This window comes from Cucurbita maxima, unplaced genomic scaffold (genome assembly GCF_002738345.1).
Source record: "Cucurbita maxima cultivar Rimu unplaced genomic scaffold, Cmax_1.0 Cma_Scf00003, whole genome shotgun sequence".
Taxonomy (NCBI): domain Eukaryota; kingdom Viridiplantae; phylum Streptophyta; class Magnoliopsida; order Cucurbitales; family Cucurbitaceae; genus Cucurbita; species Cucurbita maxima.
The window spans coordinates 4667755-4688543 of NW_019272019.1; the positions used below are offsets into that span (position 1 = coordinate 4667755).

Genomic DNA, 20789 nt, shown 5'->3' on the forward strand with positions numbered 1-20789 from the left:
AACGTTTTAAAAGTTAATTCTTTGCTTTAGCTGTAAGCAAAGTAAGATGCTCTGTAGAATTCGTTGTGAAATCTCTCAAGATTCTGCTTTTCTATTCAACCATATATATATATACACTTTACTTTGGATCAAATGTCCAAATTTAATCTTAGAACTATCATTAAATTTAAAAATGAGTCATTTGAAGTTAAATTTACTGATTGAATAATGACAAGAATTTTCATGAACAAAAAGATGCAGTCGAAGGGGACTGACTCAAACTACATTCGTGTAAATATATTAGTGATAAATCATAAATTGATATCAATAACTATTTGTTGAAAGTATATAAACTAAAATAGAACAAAAATTGGATCCGGTAAACATCATATGCTTGAGGTTAATTTAAAATTTAAATATTTTAGCAAAATAATCTAACAAATAATTTAATGTCGTTTTATTCTAGGATTGAGGGAGTTAGGAGATGTCGGCATAGCCATTGGACTATTAAGAGAGTCAAGAGAAAGCCAAAACGAATTACCAAATTTTCAGAAAAGAATCTTTGAATTGGATAAACGGTAGCCATCTTTGACCATCAACCATAGCCACTATTGGAGACCAAATAGCCTTCAAACTAATGGATCGATTAAATCTTTTCCAGCCATCGTACGGCTCTTGGGCTGTGAACTGTGAGGATTGATCAGTGCTAAAGAGATTTTCAGAAGGCAATATGAAATATTGATCAGTTCCTCAAGTTCGATGCAAAAACGTGAAATTTTTGGTTAAAACTGTAAAGTTCACCTTTTGTTCGATGATAAATACCTTAATCAGTTGAGTTTGTGCACCGCTTCTACTAAGCTTAGATGGACAGTTAAACAACAATTTTGCAAATACGTCTATTAGCAACGGGAAGGAAAAAATCGAAGAAAGCGCAATAACATTATAGATCAAAGACATAAACCCAAATGGAAATCAAGATAAGTTCTCTTATAGAGAAATAATGTTACATGTGTTTAATCTAAGAGTTGGTAGTTGGGTAGAAAAATGCAAACGACTCCAATAAAATTAAGCGAAGTCCTATTTTTACATTAACTTACTTGAATAGGCTATCGGCTCTGACCATCTCCTGATAACTACACAGGAATAACAGAACAAGGGGTCTAAAATGCTAGCACAAAAGATCAAAAAATATTCTGCAGGACATCTTAAAGGAAAACAAAACTTAATTATTAGTTTATGGCCAAGAAGACATTCAATAACCACGAAAGCCCCCGTGTGAACTGCATCGGCAAACGATTGAACGCAAACAAACAGATTCAGATGACGACGATTATGCTATACATAGAATATTACTTTTAGATTTAGGAATGATCGAATCGAACCTCAAATAGATCCCACTAGAGCTTGACAAATAACACGATACTGCCATTCTACTTGTCGGGATGCCCCCTTTTACCCTTACGACGAGCATGGTGGGCAGTGTTTCGAGTAGGTTTCTTTGTTTTTTTCCTGCAAGTGAGGAGGAAACTTGAGTATTATATTCGTACATAAGAAAGAACTGTTTTTTAATTATACATTATATCCATATATGAGAAAGAACTATTTTTCAATATATACAGAGAGAGAGGGAGAGATTTCATAAGATCAATGGAAGAACTAAGAAAAGTAGTTGCAGTTGTATCGACATAGAACTGTATGTATGATACTGACCAGAAAATGGCAGAGCACATATTAAACAGCACAATAATAGGAAGAGCCAACAAAGCAGAAGCCTGCAGCATTTTAAGTGGACTTCAACGTTAGAAAGATGAAAGGGTATGGAAGAAAAAGAAAAAGGGGGGAAAAATCATGTCGAGTAACGTAAAATGCATACCGCAAACCATTCCAATTCTCTAGTTGCGAGTGGCCTGGTCAATTCGTGTTTATTTAGGTTCTCTTTAACAACACCTTGAACCTTAAGAAACAAAAAATGGCTTACTTAGACACAATAGTTATTTCATCTCAAGAAAAAGATAAATATGGTTATGAGAGAATATATATGTATATATATAATACACACACACGACACGTATTGCGTAGTTTGACTTGAATAAATAACAATCACCAGTCTATTATTAGGGGGGACATTTTACATTTCCAGCCGAACATTTTGAGCAATTCAAAAACTGATGATAATTCGACAATCACCCTTCTCACATTTTAGCACCTTCAGATGATCAACAGTAAATATACCTTCTAAGTAACATGACCAGACAATTGCAATTGCATGAGTTCAAAATTGGAGCCAATTACCATATTGTTTCCCCATACAGCCATCTTGTTTGAGAGAGTAAATAAGGAATGTCGAAGAAAAGAAATGAATAATATAATGAAGCTAACAGTTAGTCTAGGTGATAGAATGGAAGGAAAGGTACATATATGGGGTTAATGGGCAAACCTTTTATTCCATATCAGATCCGTTCTATATTTCCTCACCAACCAAAATAATAATAATGATAATCCATAAATAAAGTAAACACAGGAGAGGAAGGACTAGGGCTGGATATCCAAACAAGAGACTGGCGGACTTGGAATAGGGAAAAGAAAAGCAAGACTTTCAACACTCAAGCAAGAGAAGATTTCTAAGACTGAACTACTGAACCGGAACCCATTTATTCTTTCTTTCAAATGTTTAGATTAGTATATAAACTCGATAGTATAGCAGGCAGTTCGAAGTACACAAGCCAGCACATCAACACAGTCCATAAATGCATATCCTCTACAATTCTTAAAGAAGTGGGGAAGAATGCATGAAAGTGTACCTTATGATGATATACAGCCGCGGATTTTAGAAATTTTCCGTATGCGTGAACTAATTTCTTTGTATACGGCTTCAAGACCACCCTAACCTTCTCGACATGAGGTTTCGTAGCAGTAGCAACCTGATCAATATATGGCTTGCTGAATTTCTTAACTTCCTGTCAACAAAACGTGAAAAACGAGAATTTGCGGTGAATAGTAGACATTTGCATTTAGGGGAAAAAATGAAGACAGTATGGACTACATACCAGATAGTACGGCCCAATAGCTTCTTTAGATTTAATTGCATAAGGAGTTATCACACTCTTTGATGTCTGGTAAAATTCTTCAGTTTTCATAGTTAATGTCTCGACATGTGGTTTAAAGTTTGTTTTTACTACCAACCATCTTTCCTTCACAGCAGGGATATACTTCTGCAAGCGACGTCATGGCATATGAGAGAGCAATCCACTTTAGGAAAAAATATTGTCAGAAAGACTTCATACAGTAAAAGGAAAGAAACAAATATATATATATCAACAATGTTGTTGCTCTCATTTAAATCAGCAGCCTGGTAACAAATCTTTTGCGTTCCAAACCCCTTTTTACTTACTTTCATGTATAGTTAGGTCTTAACTATCCCAATCGTGTCAATACAGGGGTGTATGACTATTCACCAAAATCATGTCTACACCCGCTAAGACTAAAATGTACTATAGAGGGATGTGACAAGTCGTCAATTCTTCCGACTTGGGTTATATGCTATCAAAGTTGTGATTTTGCTTATTTGCTTTTAGCCTATAACATTGCTTTCTTACAAATTGTTCTCAACGCATTTTATCTCTCACATTTTCTGAACGCTATCTCTCAATCATACGTCTGAATTGTCCACGACTTATGATTTTCATACAGCTGACTTGTTCGCTGGGTTAGAAAAAGTGTCGAACAATCATTGTTCCATTGCCATAAGAGTGTGATTGTGACACTATGCATTACCTTTATATATCCTATCTGACAAAACTTTTAGCAGCAATCTTGTACAAACCAGGGATGAACTATTTACGAGCATTTACATTTTTTAGCCGAAGACAAATGTAGAGTCCTCATTCATGGAAGATTCTTATACAGACTTGTGACTAAACTAATAGGCCTGAAGAATTAGAAAATGGTGAGCATATTAAGTGGACGAGAAATCGGTGCTTTCTGATTATTACAGAAAGCTCTCTCTAGATTGCGCATCATGGAAGGAGAGAACCTTAACAGTATATGAATGAGGAGCTACAATATTGCATAACACGATATACTGAAAACTCTTGATTGAGCATCATGGAGGGAAATAACCTTACAAGTATAAGAATGTGAAGCTACAATATTGCATAATGCATCCTCTATTGTAAAATATGTGAACTTTAAGGTGTTGAGCTATTGAATTAAGATACTAGAGAATTGAAGTCCAGACCATCATTAATTGAGATACCATGTCAATTTCAAAGATATCAAAGCACAACAAGTAGACAATAAAAACTAGAGGCTTACTACTTTCACTGTTTTGACGTGGGGTTCAGCCCATTTTGCTGCTTGCGCCGTCTTATCTGAAGCCTGCAGCAAATTGGAAACATGACTTGTAGCTGATTAAAGTATTAAATCATACACTAGATTATAAGTAAATATGGGCTTACTAACAAAAAAAAAAAAAATGTGTACACACGTACATACACGCATATAAAGAAAAAAAAAGAGCATACAGCCAAGAAATTCAATTATTTTCAGACTCGAGCTATAGAATTATAAGCATTAACTAAACTAGCTCAATTCATACAGATCCCAGAGGCCAGAAGACATAATTTAATTCCACCTTAATAAAACTATGATTGCAAACCAGTGAATTCAGGGGGTGGTGGATGCCACCTGCAATTTGTTTTCTTGTCAAAATTGTTCACAGGAAGTGAAGCTTATATAATATTACCTTCTGAATTGCAAAATCAATTGCAGGCTTTGCATGCTCATTCCAATGTGTTTTGATCAAAGACTGCAAAGAGTAAACCTTCAGAACAGAACTCAGAGGAGCAAAAGTTAGGGAATGGAAACAAAAAAAATACTAGAGCATTACCTCAAAATAGCCATAATGTGAAGCGAGCCAAGGCGGGAGCCATGCACCATGAACCTGCGGACGAAATAAAGTTAGCATCCCCCTCACAATTGAAGTTTCATCTAAAATAATATCCACCACTCTATATTATTCAAACACATTACCTCTGTTAACTCCTTAATTTTCGAAGTTGCCTCAAACTTTGCCTTCCTCATCTCTTCCTAATTTTTTTTAAAAAAATATAAGAATATACAACAAAACGTCACTGTCGTTAATAAGTTCAGAAGCATCATAAGTACCTTAGTTACTTCAAGAGCCCGTTCAGTTACACGGATTCTACTTTCCTGTTCTTCATGAATCTTCTGGAACTGTTGAAGTAAAAAATATCTTCCAATATCAGGAATTTTCATAACGTGTACAAAGTTGGTGTCAGAAAAAATAAAAGCAAGATTATCTTAATCAGAAAGATAGTTTCAAAAGAAAAACTACATCCTATAAAAGAAAAATTATAGCAGAAAATCTGACTCTACTTGACTGAAGTTTATACACTGAACTGATTTTAATTTTTTACAGACACATTAGCTGTAATGAAAATGCACCTAAAGAACAAAAATCATGCATTTCATATTTAAGAATCTGCAAAATAAACAATTGTCAGAAAAGTGATAAAAATCTAAATCTAATAAGAGAGTTTAAAGCATTTAAATGAAGCCTGCATGGAGTAAAATTTTTTTAGGAAAGCATGTGTCATAAGTATGTGCTCAATTCATCGAACACCCAGGAAACACCGGATAAATAATTACATTGGGCATATGTCATGAAAAACCAGCAGTGTGGGAGAAGAAACTAGTGAAATAACTTCTTACATTCTCTAATCTTAAAATGGCTTTCTGCATTTTCTTCTCAGCTTCATTTGCCAGAGTTTCCCAGGATTTTTTCTCCCCACTCAGCATCTCCAATTGTCTTTTGAGATCATCGACCTGCAGAAGGGTGGTACATCATCAAGCGAAGACAGTGGTTTAAAATTATAATAATAAAAGTAATGATTTTCATTTCTCACCTGTCTTTCTAATTCATGAGCACGTGCATACACCTTCACAACCTGCTCCTCCGCGTCTAATTGCCCTTTTTTCTAAGTGTGACAATAGTTTTAAAAAATTCAGCATTTGAGTGAAACATTTTTTAGAGATAACTACGGCAGCAAGATCGAGTGTGTTCAGAGGGTGACAATTTAACCATCCTGAAAGACTAAAAGATTAAAGCCTAGACTGTCACAAACCTGAAGAGAAGCAATCTCACTTTCAAGCAACGAAATGCTATCTAGCTTGGCACTAATGATCTTTTCCTTCTGAGCTATTGTCTCGTCCTTCCTCTTCAATTCTTGGCTTTTTTCATCAAGGTGGGATTCTTCAGCATTGGATAAAGGCAAGCGTTAGCAACCAAAACAACATGAATAAAAGGATACCAATTTAGATTTTGAGAAATCTGCCCAACCATCATCCAGTACATTGTTCGACACTCACAAGAGTGAAAATTAACGTATAATTCGATGCTATATTTTTGTTCCTCAACTAATCAACAATAAAACAAACAATTGGAACCCAGATTTCGAGATATAGCACACCGATATTGTCAACTTCTAAAATTCCTATATCTTACTGCCAAAAACTTGAAAAATAACTTCACAATAGATCTATCTATCAGATACATATAAACACAAAGCAAAATGGCGTTTTAAATCTGGCCAGACAATATTAAATTACCGACTCCATGAATCTTAAAATCATACTCGAATAAACTGATCTAAATTCTCCATGCAATTAGATTTCCTTCTCACTTTTTTCTTTTCTCAGACATCACAAAATAGCCATTAAAACTTATTCGAAACGATAGCTAGAGTAAGGATAATCGAAATCTAACCAAGCTTTTGAATCTTGGACTTAAGCTCGTCCAATTCAACCTTCAAATCAGAAACCTCGGGATCATCCGATCTGATGACTTCAACTACATGTTCCGCCTCTACATCAACCGATGCATTGGCGGGGACCTGCGTGAAAACCAGGACAAGAAAAATAGATAGACTAGCGAGCTTTGAAATCGCCATGGGAGCTCAAATCTCTGGACAGACACTCCAAAGGAATGGAACAAAAGATGAACAGACTCTTCGAAGTTCAGAACTGAAACTTGAAACTAGCCACTGCACTTTTATTTTGTCGTCATCTGTTCCACAAGATAATTGTGATTACCTTTATTTTATTTTATTATATTATTGTTTTTAATCTTCTTTTTTTTTCCCCCTTTTTGCACCCTTTTGTTTATTCATCATTTTTAGTATAAAATCGTATATTCTATTTTAATTCTTATGATTTTTAATATTTTTCTATATAAATCAAACTTTACTATTTAATTTAAGTTTCCCTATATAATAAAATTACCTTTTTAGCCCTAGAAAAAATTAATTATTCATCACTCAAAGGTAACAAATTATAACATATAATAATTATAATTCAAATTTACCATATCAAACGATATATAATTAATTTATATTTAGGTCAGATAGTTACTATTTAATTAAAACTCCATTTCTCACTATATAATTACACTATTTAAAATTAACTTACATTATATTATCTAATTTTTAAAATTATTTTATTTTTGTTTATATAATTTGAGAATAAAAATTAAATAAAATTATTTTTAATTAAGATTTATTTAACTAAAAGGTTCATTAAAAGAAATTAAGACATTTTTAGAAGGTAATAAAGACTAATTTATTAGGATAGATCTGAGTTTATAAACCAATTTTCTTTATTTTAAAAAGAGTAAACCAAACATCTCCCAATATTCTAATCGTACGGCAAAGGGACGGTCCACGTACTACTTTCAATACTTTCCGAAGAAGGAAACCCAAGTATTCCACGTAAGCTGCCACATCGGGACCAACAGTCCACGTGTCTATTTCTGATTGGCTTTAGCTAAGGTAATAGATTGCAATAAATCTGTTGAAGTTAGGTGATGGGATTGCAGACCACGTAACCGAGGAAAAAGAAGAGGAAGAAAAGTCAAATTCAAGAAAAGGACTGAAAACGACAAAATTCTGATCGAGTTGCGAAATTTCGACTCTTATTTCGTTTGATTCTGCATAGTTCTTCCTCTTGGAGCAGCCGTGGTTCGAGACTCTCAGCTTCCCCTGATTTATCTGATTTAACTTCCTCCTCTGAAGTTCCGAGTCATTCCTCAGGTTAGTGATAAGTTTTCGCGCTGCTTTTTTAACGATTTTAGGCATCAACATGCTTATAGTTAAGCTCGAATTGTAAGGATCGTCATTTTCATCGGCGATTTCCGAAATCTCTATTGTCGGTGAAGTGATTCTTCAGTGAATATTCTCGGAATCTTTTTGTTTGTTGAAATTGATGCTTTTTATCAAATCGGTGAAGTGATCCTTAGAGAACACAATATTCTCTAAGGATCATCATGTTCATAGTTATCTAATATGCATGTGTGAAGTCATTATGTGATGAGCGATGCTTAATTTAGTTGAAATCGGTGAAAGCAAAGTAGCCTAACTTATCACGCAATGGATGGAACAGTGTTTTCACTCATTCCAATTTCTTAATTTATTCGCCGCTTAGAGGATTAAGCTTCTGCTCTTGACTTTGAGGCTGTCGGATGAGAAATTAAAGTGTATTAGTCCTAGCCCAGCAGATATGGTCTTACTTGGACTTTTCCACGTGTATGCTAGAGAGAGGTTTCCACAGTCTTATAAAGAGTATTTTGTTCTCTTTCCTTATTGATGTGGGATCTCACAATCCACCCTCTTCGGGGCTAGCATCCTTGCTTACACTCATTCCCTTCTTCAATCGATGTGGAAACCCCCAATCCACCCCCTTCGGGGCTCAGCCTCCTTGCTGGCACATCGCTCGATGTTTGGCTCTGATATCATTTGTAACCGTCCAAGCCCACCGCTAACAGATATTATCCTTTTTGAGCTTTCCCTTTTGGGTTTCCTCTCAATGTTTTAAAAAAGTTTCTCCTCCACACCCTTATAGAGAGAATTTCATTCTCCTCCCCAACCGATGTGAGATCTCACAATCCACTCCCTTCGAGGCCTAGCGTCCTCACTGACACTCGTTCCCTTCTCCAATCGATGTGAGACCTCCAATTCACCCCCTTTCAGGGCTCAACCTCCTCGCTGGCACATTGCCCGGAGTCTAGCTCTGATACCATTTGTAACCGTCCAAGCCCACCACTAGTAGAGGTTGTTCTCTTTGGACTTTCCCTGGTGGGCTTCCCCTCAAGGTTCTTAAAATGTGTCTAGTCCGACTTGAGATCCTTTTTGAGTCCTTTAATAGTTACACTTAGAATTTTCATCGAGTTGAACGATGAAGGTTTATAGACGAGCCTTTTTCAGGCCCATCAATTCTAAGTTGCAAGGTTCATTTGCTAAGTAGCCTGCAGGCTGCAACTCCCAGAAGTTATCAGGATGCAGTTAAATTCATTTATTATAGGATTTCATTCTAAAGTTTCTATGATCGTTCTGAGAAAGTGCAAACTAAAGCAATTGTTGTCTTCTTCTCGACCTTATTTTTTTAGATGGCATGGGGCAACATATACAGAAGAAGAATGAAAGTGTTCGGCCTGGCTTTAGTGATATACCTCGATTATAAGGTAAAGTTCACCTGCATTTATTTTTGTATTTCATGTTTATAAATAATAATTAGTTAATTAATTAAAATGTTTGTGGTTGTTTCCAAAGGCATTAGAACAAAGAGAGAAGTGGATTAGCAAGTCTAAAAGAGCAGCCTTATGGGAAAGAGCACATGAACGTAATGCAAAACGGGCATTGAGTTTGATAATAGAGTTGGAAGGCTTGTGGGTGAAATTTGGACAGTATTTATCTACTCGAGCAGATGTTATCCCCGATGCATACATACGCCTTTTCAAACAGCTACAAGACTCTCTCCCTCCTCGTCCTTTACAAGAGGTTTTCTTTTGTGCTTTTTATTTTTGTAAAAGAAATCTGATTAATGGATCAAAGATGCATAAATTATACACTTTTTGATAGCTATCATGCTTATTTTAATCTCAATTTCTCCATAAAACATGCTTCATTCCTCTCCCTTATAAATATTTTCATACAAAAAGTCTTCGAATATTTCAATGGTGCAATTGTACTTGTGTTCCATGACAGGTTCGCCAGACCATACAGAAAGAGTTGGGGAAATCAATCACTTATATGTTTGCAAACTTTGTGGAAGCTCCCTTAGCAACTGCGTCTGTAAGATCCTCTTATTGTAGACAGTTTTAGGATACAAATGAGTCAATTCCTTTATTTTGTTGCATTTGATTCTGTCAGATAGCGCAAGTGCACCGAGCGACTTTGCTTGATGGAAGGGAGGTGGTTATCAAAGTGCAACACGAGGGCATTAAGACCGTTATATTGGAGGTTTAGCATGCTCTAATAGACACTTTAAGACGTTTGATCGAGATATTTGATGAACTTTCTGCCTGATTGATGAGCATTTGATGACTATTTTCAGGACTTGAAGAATGCAAAGGCGATTGTCGATTGGATAGCCTGGGCAGAGCCGCAGTATGACTTTAATCCCATTATAGATGAATGGTGCCGAGAAGCTCCCAAAGAACTCGATTTCAATCTTGAAGCGGGTATGCCTGTTCTGAACTTACTGGAAAAGACACTTCCCCTATTGTTGTTGAGTGAAGGACAATGTTATCCACAGTTATTCAAGTCACCTAATTCACTTTGTCACTTGCCTCTTTTCTTATTTCATTTTGTAGAGAACACGAGGACAGTTTCTAGAAATCTTGGGTGCTCGGATGGCGATAAAGGCCTTGGAACTGTGAATGTCTTTATTCCAGAAGTTATTCAGGCAATTTTCCTACCTTATAACATCAAATTTCTAGAATGTCTGGTTACTATTGAATCAGCATATCATCATGGACATAAGGATGTAGCACTATTTCTAAGTAATTTGTAGGAAAATCTTATTCATTACAATATTTATAGGCCGACAAATGACAAATGAAAATCTTTAATCCGTCTGCGATAGAAAGAGGTGTAATGTGGCTGGATGTGATTTGCATGAATTACTTTTTAAGCCAACGGGGAAGAGTGCATTTTGCAGCTCTAAGATTGATTAGTGGTTATATATTTGTACCATGTAGAACAGGCTCAAGAGAGCTAAAGAACTTTTGAGGAACTTCTTGAACAACAACGTATTTGAGATAAAAGATTTCTAAAATTAGAAAGGTAAATTGCTCTTCAAAGTATAGCTCGATAGATAACACACATAATACCGTCTCAGGTTAATAGTTCGTTGGTAATAGCCCAAGCCCACCGATAGCAGATATTGTCTTCTTTGGGCTTTCCCTTTCGGGCTTCCTCTCAAGGTTTTTAGAACACGTATGCTAGGGAGAGATTTCCACACCTTATAAGGGATGTTTCGTTCTCCTCCCCAATCGATGTGAGATCTCATAGTCCACCCCCCTTTGAGGCCCAGCGTCCTCGCTAGCACTCGTTTCCTTCTCTAATCGATGTAGGACCCACCAATCCACCCCCCTTTGGGGACAGCTTCCTTGCTGGCACACCGCCTTGTGTCCACCCCCTTCAGGACTCAGCCGTCTCGCAAGCACATCGCCCGGTGCCTAGCTCTGATACCATTGTAACAGCCCAAGTCCACAACTAGCAGATATTGTCCCCTTTGGGCTTTTCCTTTCGGGCTTCCTCTCAAGGTTTTTAAAACGCGTTTGATAGGGAGAGGTTTCCACACCCTCATAAAGGATGCTTCATTCTCCTTCCCAATTGTTAAACTTTTCTTTAAAAAAACATTTTAAATTTAAGTTTTATTGCTGTAATGAGGAAACATTAGTCATGTTAAAGGCTTCCCAATTTTTAGCTTATATGAAAAGATTTCAAAGGATACATATACTTCTATGCCAAGCAAGTCTACAAGATCACAGTCACTATCTTAAGGATTGATTTGTGCTCATAACTTAGCAACATGTTTAACGCTTACTGTATATTCCATTCCAAGCAAGTCTACAAGTTCTGCATATGCATAAGATTAGGTCGCTTATGTAGCTGTTGTTCTGTGGGTTTCTGTGGCAGTCAACAGAGAAAGTTCTAATTTTGGAGTATATGGATGGCATACGTCTAAATGACTCTGCTAGTCTGGAAGCTTATGGTATCGACAAACAAAAAATTGTTGAAGATATCACACGCGCTTATGCACACCAAATTTATGTCGATGGATTTTTCAATGGCGACCCCCATCCTGGTACATTCTCATCTATGCGTAATCGTTTTAATGTAAATAAATGTAGATTAATAAAAAAAAAATAGCAGTAGAAGATTTATTTCTGGTAAATAATTCATTAATGTAGGAATTAGGCAATGCCCAAATATTTTGTAGTTTCATTATATAAATGAATTAGGCAATGCCCAACATTTTGTTGTTCCATGATATTTTCTGTCATGAATTTGTAATATGGTTTCTTGGGGAAAGAAACTTCTTATTTCTCATATATCAATTGATATATACAGCCTTAGAATTTAAAGATAAAACATGTACACGTAAGAGAAGAAAAAATACGAGGAAGTTGGATTAGTACAAGAATCATCAGACTGACCTTCTGGAAATGTTAGGGATGTAACAATCGCAATACAATAGTTGTTTTAGTGCCTTCTTCGGTGCTTTGTGCAGGGAATTTTCTCATCAGCAAGGAACCTCCTCATCGTCCAATTTTGCTCGACTTTGGGCTTACAAAGAAATTACCAAACACCATGAAACTAGCACTGGCAAAGATGTTTTTGGCAGCTGCAGAGGTTTGTACGATATTATTATTTGGGTAAAATGTTAACGAATTAGACCCTCAGAACTACGATTTCCTTCGATCCTTTGGTACAGTAAACTGTCTGCATTTTACTCTTCTAGTGTTTTAAGTCAACTGTAGGCTTTGGTTTTACAAACATATTTGATCAATTTACTGCTTGTACCATTGTTTATAACATAGCTTGAAACGGGGAAAGTCATCCTCCTTGACTTTTTAGATCTCGTCTTTATCTAGTTATCTCCTAAAGAAAAGCTCAAAACACATCCATGTTTGTTTATGTGCTTACATTCCTTATCTTCCATCGACAATTTGTTTAACGAACTTTATAATGCAGTTTGTTATCGTATTAGTTAATTATTGTTATTGTAAGACAGCTAGTTGGTAAGAGAGTTAGTTGGTTTGTAGTTCTTTGCGGAAACGATTTGTAAACATCTTCTTTGATAGGGTGACCATGTTGCTCTTCTATCTTCCTTTGCCGAAATGGGACTTAAGTTGCGTCTTGATATGCCGGAGCAAGCAATGATGGTGACAAATGTATTATTTCGAGCAACAACTCCTGCAAAAGAATCGCAGGTAAGTGCATCCCAAGCTCTTGAGCGTCAGGATTATCTCTGATGTCATTTACAAATTTTCATTCTCTGATATCTTTCATCACGAGTCCTACGAATAAATTAGGTTCATATTTTTACTTCTTCAGTTATTTTACAGGTCACCCTTAGAGCTATGACAGAGCAAAGATCAAAGAACGTGAAGGAAATACAAGAAAGAATGAAAATGAGTCAAAAGGAGGCTAAACGTTTTAATCCTGTAAGTTGATATAGCTTCTAATGATATCTGTGTCATGATTGTCTGTGTTTGCAAATGGTGAGAGCCCATCTTTTACACAGGTTGATGCATTTCCTGGTGATATTATAATATTTGCAAGGGTCCTTAATCTTCTAAGAGGTATATATTTAAACATTAACTGGTCTTAACTTGCTGAAGTATTTGATTCGTGTTTTCTGAGCTTCGAGAGATCGACGCAGGTCTTTCTTCCTTGATGGATGTGCACATAGTATATCTAGAGATCATGAGACCATTTGCTGAATTTGTTCTACAAGGGTGAGTTCCGAATCGACGTTTGTGTGATTATTGGTGCGTCGTCTTACATTCAGTTTGGTTTAATATTGGATGTTTCAGAAGTATTAGCAAGGAGCCAAACGTAAATGATCAATGGATCTGGAGAACACCTGCCCATTCTGATGTGGAATCTAAGCTGAGACAACTCTTAATCAAGCTGGGGAATGAGGATAAAATACTTGGAATCCAGGCATGTATCACATCTTTATTATATATGCCACTGTGTAATTAAACCATTTTCTGGTATGTCGAAGTGCAGTTTAATGCAAAATTTCATTGCATATTTGCAATTTCGGTTTTGGTAAATTCTTGTTTATAATTTAGCAACGTTTTTCGTGCAATCTATTACATTCATTGCATGCAAAAGTAGATATAGCATGCACCTCAGATTGGCCCATAGTATTTAGCTGTGTGATTGAATTGACAATTATTCAGAATCCAAATAGTAACATGGATTGTGGATCCTGAAAATTTGTTCAAAGTATCATTTAGTTGTATGTTCTTTGGTGAGATCGCACATTGTTTAGAGAAGAGAATGAGTGCTAGCGAGGACGTTGGGTCCCGCAGCGTTCGAAGGGGGGTGGATTGTGAGATTTCGTATCGGTTGAAGAAAGGAACGTAGGGTGTGGAAACCTCTCTCTAGTAGACGCGTTTTAAAAACCTTGAGGGGAAGCCCGGAAGGGAAACCCTAAATAGGACAATATCTGGTAACGATGGGCTTGGGCTATTACAAATGGTATTAGAACCAGACTCGAGCGATGTGCCGACAAGGACGTTGGGCCTCAAAGGGGGTGGATTGTGAGATCCCACATCGATTGGAGAGTGGAACGAGTACCAACGAGGACGCTGGGCTCCGAAGGGGGGTGTATTGTGAGATCCCACGTCATTTGGAGAGGGGAATAAATGTCAGCGAGGACACTAGGTCCCGGAAGGGGGGTGGATTGTGAGATTTCACATCGGTTAGAGAGGGGAATGAAACATTCTTTATAAGGGTGTGGAAAACTCTCCCTAGCATACGTGTTTTAAAAATCTTGAGGGGAAGTTTGAAACGGAAAGCCCAAAGAGGACAATATCTACTGGTCGTGAATTTGGTTCACACTCCATATGTGTGTATATATATCATGCAAGTAGGTAAATATCAATGTTTGATAGAAAACATGATTTTGCTGATTTACGTTTGCATTTGCAAGATAAGTCGGTTCGATTTTCCATACTTACCTCTTTGATTAATTAAGTTAACATTTCATGGCCAAGTAGCAGTTGAGTACGAGGTTGGTACACTAACGATCGATTGGGCATAGCAATTAAATCCCGCCCTTCAATTCCCCATAAATGCTATATTACCACTCTTCTCTTCTTATTGAATTATGATACAATTCCGTTAGGTGTGTGCCTACAAAGATGGAGAGGTCATTATCGATACTGCTGCTGGCGTTCTAGGGAGATACGATCCTCGTCCCGTTCAACCTGATAGTCTTTTTCCAGTGTTCTCAGTAACAAAGGGCATCACAGCTGGAATGTTGCATTGGCTAGTTGATAATGGGTAAGACCAGAATTTATATCAAGTTAAGTGAGGGTTTCAAGTCCGTATAAAATGCTCTATGTCCTTAATAGGCCGTGCTGTGCCTTCATTTACTGAAACTGCTTTTTTTCCTCTTATGAATTATCTTGAAGGAAACTGAATCTTGAGGAAAATGTTTCTAATATTTGGCCGAACTTTGGATCGAACGGTAAAGATATAATAAAGGTACACATAGTCTCCCCGAAAAGTTGCTTTGTATGTTGCTGCAGTGTATTTAAAGACATTTTTTCTATTATTGGATTTTATTTCTAGGTCTATCACGTGCTTAACCACACGTCGGGTCTGCATAATGCCACGGTAGATGCGAGGGAAAATCCTTTGTTAATTTGTGACTGGGAGGAATGTTTGAATTGCATGGCTAAATCAACGCCAGAGACTGAACCTGGGCAGGAGCAGTTGTATCACTATTTATCCTATGGCTGGCTATGTGGTGGGATCGTTGAGGTAATGTCCTTCGTTCTTTCATTCAATTAAATTATTGGGGTATAACTCTAATGTCAAGACTATTATCTTCTGAGGAATCTAAGTTGGGAAGGAAAATGATAGGAGTTCAAACTAGTAAAATCGTTTCCTACTTCATGTAACGACCCAAGCTACCGCTAGGAGATATTATCTTCTTTGGGCTTTCCCTTTCGGGCTTACCCTCAAGCTTTTTAAAACACGTCTGTTAGGAAGAGGTTTTCACATCCTTATAAATAATGTTTCGTTCTCCTCTCCAACCGACGTGGGATCTCACAATCTACCCCTCTTCGGGGCCCAGCGTCCTTGTTGGCACTCATTCCCTTCTCCAATCAATGTGGGACCCCCAATCCATGCCCTTTTAGGCCCAGCGTCTTTGATGGCATATTGCCCAATGTCTGGCTCTGATACCATTTATTAACGGCTCAAGCCCACCACTAGCCGATATTGTCCTCTTTGGGCTTTCTCTTTCAGGCTTAAGTCTACTAGGGAGAGGTTTCCACACCCTTATAAAGAATGCTCCGTTCTCCTCCCCAACCGATGTCATGGGTTTGCCTATCTATTGCTGTCCTTCACCAATTCTCTTGACACGTTTTAAGGGATATTTACATTCTATTCCCTATCTCGTTTTGTACATCTTGTGGATAAAGTACGATCCATATTTTATCGTTCTTTGCGTTGGTTAATTGTATGGTAAAGAAAGTATAATACATTGATCAGCCAGGAGACAATATTTGTGGTGCTTGGTTATCACTCATCCCTCAACATGTTAACCATTGGTTTTAATCTGCTTAAACGAAACAGCACGCAATGGGGAAGAAATTCCAGGAAATTCTCGAAGAAGCATTAGTTTACCCACTCCATGTAGAAGGCGAGCTGTACATCGGAATCCCTCCTGGTAATCCTTTACTGCATCCTCTCAATCTATTGCATTTTTAACCATAATTTCTACCAGTTAAGAGAAAAACTGTTGCAGAGCTTTTTTAATGTTCTTTGCTTGTTTCCAGGAGTTGAATCTCGTCTTGCAACACTAACACCAAATCTTGACGATCTTCAAAAGTTCACTGGGATCAATCGTCCTGAACTACCCTCCACCTTCCAGCCGGCCATGATTGCCCAGCTTGCCACAACTTTGACACCTCTATTTAACATGCTCAATACTCGCCGTGCCATTATACCAGCTGCTAATGGACATTGCTCTGCTCGTGCACTGGCACGTTATTACGCAGCCCTGGCCGATGGAGGCGTGATACCGCCACCACATTCCTCATCATCCCAACCACCTCTTGGAAGCCACCCTCACATCCCCAAATTTTCTGTCAAGAATTCTAAGAAGCAGAAAGCTGCCAAAAGTAAGGACAGTCGTACCAACGTGAATAACGACCACGAAAAGAACTCAAGTTCCCCCGAAACAGCTGAAAATAATAGTATCTTCAGCAATACTGGTTACACTAGGCTCCCTACCAATGATCCCAGCACAAGAGTTGGACAAAAGTTTGTAGGCAAAATGTACAAAGACCCCAGAATTCATGATGCCTTTTTGGGTATAGGAAAATTCGAGAATTTGACCATTCCAAATGGCAAGTTTGGGTTAGGATTCTCAAGGTTGAGATCAAAGGAAGGTTCTTTTATTGGGTTTGGCCATTCAGGAATGGGTGGATCCACAGGTTTTTGTAACATTGAACACAGGTTTGCCATGTCCGTGACCCTCAACAAAATGTCTATTGGGGATGTCACTGCCAGCATAATTCAGCTCGTTTGTTCCGAGTTGAATATCCCGTTGCCAGAAGAATTTTCAGCGCTCGGGATTTCTGGACAGCATGGTAGAGTGGAAGCTCCTTTGATTAACCGAGGATGAAAGAACAAAATTTTCCATACTTATACAACTCATAACCTTTGATGCAACACTTATCAAAATCATAGTCTACAAGTTATTATAGCATAGCAAACTCTTATGAATATCAAACAATTATCTATAATGCACTCAAATGTTAGGATTCTGATGAGTCGATAAGATGAAATCCAGGCACCCTATTATTTGCATAATGACATTATATTTCATATTCCTATGTTATTTAATTCAGAAACCATGAAAAAATAACAGAACCAATATTTATTATTGGGGTCGGCGGTCAAAGATTTGAGATGGTGGGATATCACACCTTGTAAAGTATTTGGTACGCGACAAGATGTCTTTGTTTTTGTTATCCTAATTTTGTGAGACAGCAAATGGGATTTCAGTCAGCCGATGATAGTTGAAATGCTTTCAGATTTGAAAGAGAAAGGAAAGGGATAAAGTTTGTGAATGGTATTTCTCCAAAGGGTAGAGATATCAAAGGGGTTTCGATCTTGGATATGTGTGTTATAGGCTCACCACGCTTCTGCTGTGCCACTCTGATGAGTGGCACTACAGTTTCAAAAAAATAAGTCGAGTACCTCCATTACTTTAACTAAATTAGATCATTCAGTACATAGTTTATAATACTCAAAGGGTAAAAGATATCAGAGCCAAGTTTCGATCTTGGGACCTGTGGGTTATGGGCCCACCACGCTTCCGCTGCGCCACTCTGATTTGTTGATACTATAGTTTTAAAAATAAGAAGTCGAGTACCGAGCTTTTTATTTATTGTTGGTCATTTATGGGCGATTACTATAAATTTTCTTACCTCTTAGGTTTGATAGTTTATAATACTCAAAGGGTAAAGAAGTTCAATCTTGGGACATGTGGGTTAATGGGCCCACCACGCTTCTGTTGCGCCACTCTAATTTGTTGATATTATAGTTTTAAAAATAAAAAATCGAGTACCGAGCTTTTTATTTATTGTTGGTCATTTATGGGCGATTACTATAAACTTTCTTACCTCTCAGCTTTGATAGATTATAATACTCAAATGGTAGAGATATTAGAGCCAAGTTTCGATCTTGGGACCTTAAGTTATGGGCCCACCACGCTTCTGTTGCGCCACTTTGATTTGTTAATATTATAGTTTTAAAAGAAGAAATCGAGTACCGAGCTTTTTAATTATTGTTGGTCATTTCTGGGAATTACTATAAATTTTCTTACCTCTTAGGTTTGATAGATTATAATACTAAAAGGGTTGAGATATCAGAGCCAAGTTTCGATCTTGGGACCTGTGGGTTATGGGCCCACCACGCTTCCGCTGCGCCACTCTGATTTGTTAATATTATAGTTTTAAAAATAAGAAGTCGAGTACCGAGCTTTTTATTTATTGTTGGTCATTTTTAGGGATTACTATATATTTTCTTACCTTTTAGTTTTAAAAATAAGAAGTCAGCTTTTTATTTATTATTGGTCATTTCTAGGGATTACTATATATTTTCCTAATACTCAAAGGTAGGGATATCAGAGCCAAGTTTCAATCTTGGGACCTATGGGTGGTTATGGGCCCACCACGTCATAGGTCATGGGTCCACCACGCTTTCGAGCCAAGTTTCGATCTTGGGACCTATGAGTTATAGGCCTACCACGCTTCCGCTGTGCCACTCTGATTTGTTGATATTATTGTTTTAAAAATAATAAGTCGAGTACCGAACTTTTTATTTATTGTTGGTCATTTCTGGGGATTACTATAAATTTTTGAGATTATAATACTCGAAGGATAGAGATAGAGATATCAAAGCCAAGTTTCGATCTTGGGACCTGTGGGTTATGGGCCCACCACGCTTCCGCTGCGCCACTTTGATTTGTTAATATTATAGTTTTAAAAAGAAGAAATCGAGTACCGAGCTTTTTAATTATTGTTGGTCATTTCTGGGGATTACTATAAATTTTCTTACCTCTTAGCTTTGATAGATTATAATACTCAAAGGGTAGAGATATCAAAGCCAAGTTTTGATCTTGAGACTTGTGGGTTATGGGCCCACCACGCTTCCGCTGCGCCACTTTGATTTGTTAATATTATAGTTTTAAAAAGAAGAAATCGAGTACCGAGCTTTTTAATTGTTGTTGGTCATTTTTGGGGGTTACTATAAATTTTCTTACCTCTTAGGTTTGATAGATTATAATACTCAAAGGGTAGAGATATATCAAAGCCAAGTTTTGATCTTGGGACCTGTTGGTTATGGGCCCACCACGCTTCCACTGCACCACTCTAATTTGTTGATATTATAGTTTTAAAAAAAAGAAGTCGAGTACCGAGTTTTTTATTTATTGTTGGTCATTTATGGGCAATTACTATAAACTTTCTTACCTTTTAGCTTTGATAGATTATAATACTCAAATGGTAGAGATATCAGAGAGCCCTGTGGGTTATGGGCCCACCACGCTTCTGCTGCGCCACTCTGATTTGTTGATATTATAGTTTTAAAAATAAGAAGTCGAGTACCAAGCTTTTTATTTATTGTTGCATTAATTAATTTAGGTAATTCAAAGGGTAGAGATATCAGAGACAAGTTTCAATCTTTGGACTTGTGGGTTATGGGCCCACCACACTTCCGCTGCGCCACTCTGGTTTGTTTGAGTACTATAGTTTTAAAAAGAAGAAGCGAGCTTTTGGGTCATTTGTGGGGGATTATTATAAATTTTCTTATCTCTATCTTTGATAGATTAAAACATGCATCGACTAATTTAGGAAATTCAAAGGATAGATATCAAAACCAAGTTTCGATTTTGGGACGTGTGAGTTATGGGCCTACCACGTTTCTACTGCGTCACTCTAATTTATTGGTATTATAGTTTCAAAAAAAGAAGTCAAGTACCGTGCTTTTTATTTATTGTTAACCATTTGTGGAGTTTACTATAAATTTTCTCTTGATCAGAACATTTGAACCGATGAAAATGCTAAAATTAATAGAAGGCATGTACTTCTCGCTTAGATGGATTAAAACATACCATATCTAATTTAGGTAAATTATTTATGTGGTCTAAATTGTTACACATTTTATCGTATCAATTATCACCTTGTTTCA

General features: G+C 37.0%; 2 protein-coding genes and 3 non-coding genes across 5 annotated transcripts; 1 reads left to right on the forward strand and 4 right to left on the reverse strand.

Annotated features, from left to right (window-relative positions):
* Window positions 1-935: 935 nt before the first annotated feature.
* On the reverse strand, window positions 936-7061 carry LOC111476583. The gene is made up of 15 exons (XM_023120303.1): window positions 6767-7061; window positions 6126-6253; window positions 5907-5978; window positions 5713-5826; window positions 5146-5214; window positions 5011-5067; window positions 4868-4921; window positions 4724-4786; window positions 4294-4356; window positions 3027-3191; window positions 2781-2936; window positions 1853-1933; window positions 1690-1751; window positions 1362-1488; window positions 936-1259 (listed from the first exon to the last, which is right to left on the reverse strand). The coding sequence occupies exons 1-14, from the start codon at window positions 6948-6950 to the stop codon at window positions 1410-1412; spliced, it is 1347 nt and encodes a 448-aa protein (XP_022976071.1). The 5' UTR covers window positions 6951-7061; the 3' UTR covers window positions 936-1259; window positions 1362-1409.
* Window positions 7062-7883: 822 nt separating this feature from the next.
* On the forward strand, window positions 7884-17895 carry LOC111476023. Its single transcript, XM_023119975.1, has 19 exons — window positions 7884-8087; window positions 9440-9514; window positions 9603-9830; window positions 10038-10124; window positions 10203-10292; window positions 10387-10513; window positions 10646-10737; window positions 11976-12144; window positions 12571-12692; window positions 13145-13273; window positions 13409-13507; window positions 13588-13645; window positions 13726-13801; window positions 13880-14009; window positions 15205-15362; window positions 15494-15566; window positions 15654-15845; window positions 16665-16758; window positions 16868-17895. Exons 2-19 carry the CDS (start codon window positions 9440-9442, stop codon window positions 17716-17718), a joined length of 2850 nt encoding a protein of 949 aa, XP_022975743.1. The 5' UTR covers window positions 7884-8087; the 3' UTR covers window positions 17719-17895.
* A 465-nt stretch (window positions 17896-18360) lies between these two features.
* On the reverse strand, window positions 18361-18432 carry TRNAM-CAU. Its single transcript has one exon. It is a non-coding gene; the product is annotated as a tRNA-Met (tRNA).
* Window positions 18433-18964: 532 nt separating this feature from the next.
* Window positions 18965-19036, reverse strand: TRNAM-CAU. The gene has a single exon. It is a non-coding gene; the product is annotated as a tRNA-Met (tRNA).
* A 457-nt stretch (window positions 19037-19493) lies between these two features.
* TRNAM-CAU lies at window positions 19494-19565 on the reverse strand. Its single transcript has one exon. It is a non-coding gene; the product is annotated as a tRNA-Met (tRNA).
* Between the last annotated feature and the right edge of the window lie 1224 nt (window positions 19566-20789).

Excerpts from the sequence above, each read along its gene's own strand:
- LOC111476583 (XM_023120303.1), bottom strand. The coding sequence starts at position 6,950 with ATGGCGATTTCAAAGCTCGCTAGTCTATCTATTTTTCTTGTCCTGGTT. Across the intron at positions 5,068-5,145 it reads GGGCTCTTGAAGTAACTAAG|GAAGAGATGAGGAAGGCAAA; the intron begins GTACTTATGATG and ends AAAAAAAATTAG. Across the intron at positions 3,192-4,293 it reads ACGTCAAAACAGTGAAAGTA|AAGTATATCCCTGCTGTGAA; the intron begins GTAAGCCTCTAG and ends CGTCGCTTGCAG.
- LOC111476023 (XM_023119975.1), top strand. The coding sequence starts at position 9,440 with ATGGCATGGGGCAACATATACAGAAGAAGAATGAAAGTGTTCGGCCTG. Across the intron at positions 13,802-13,879 it reads GCTGAATTTGTTCTACAAGG|AAGTATTAGCAAGGAGCCAA; the intron begins GTGAGTTCCGAA and ends TGGATGTTTCAG. Across the intron at positions 15,363-15,493 it reads CATTGGCTAGTTGATAATGG|GAAACTGAATCTTGAGGAAA; the intron begins GTAAGACCAGAA and ends ATTATCTTGAAG.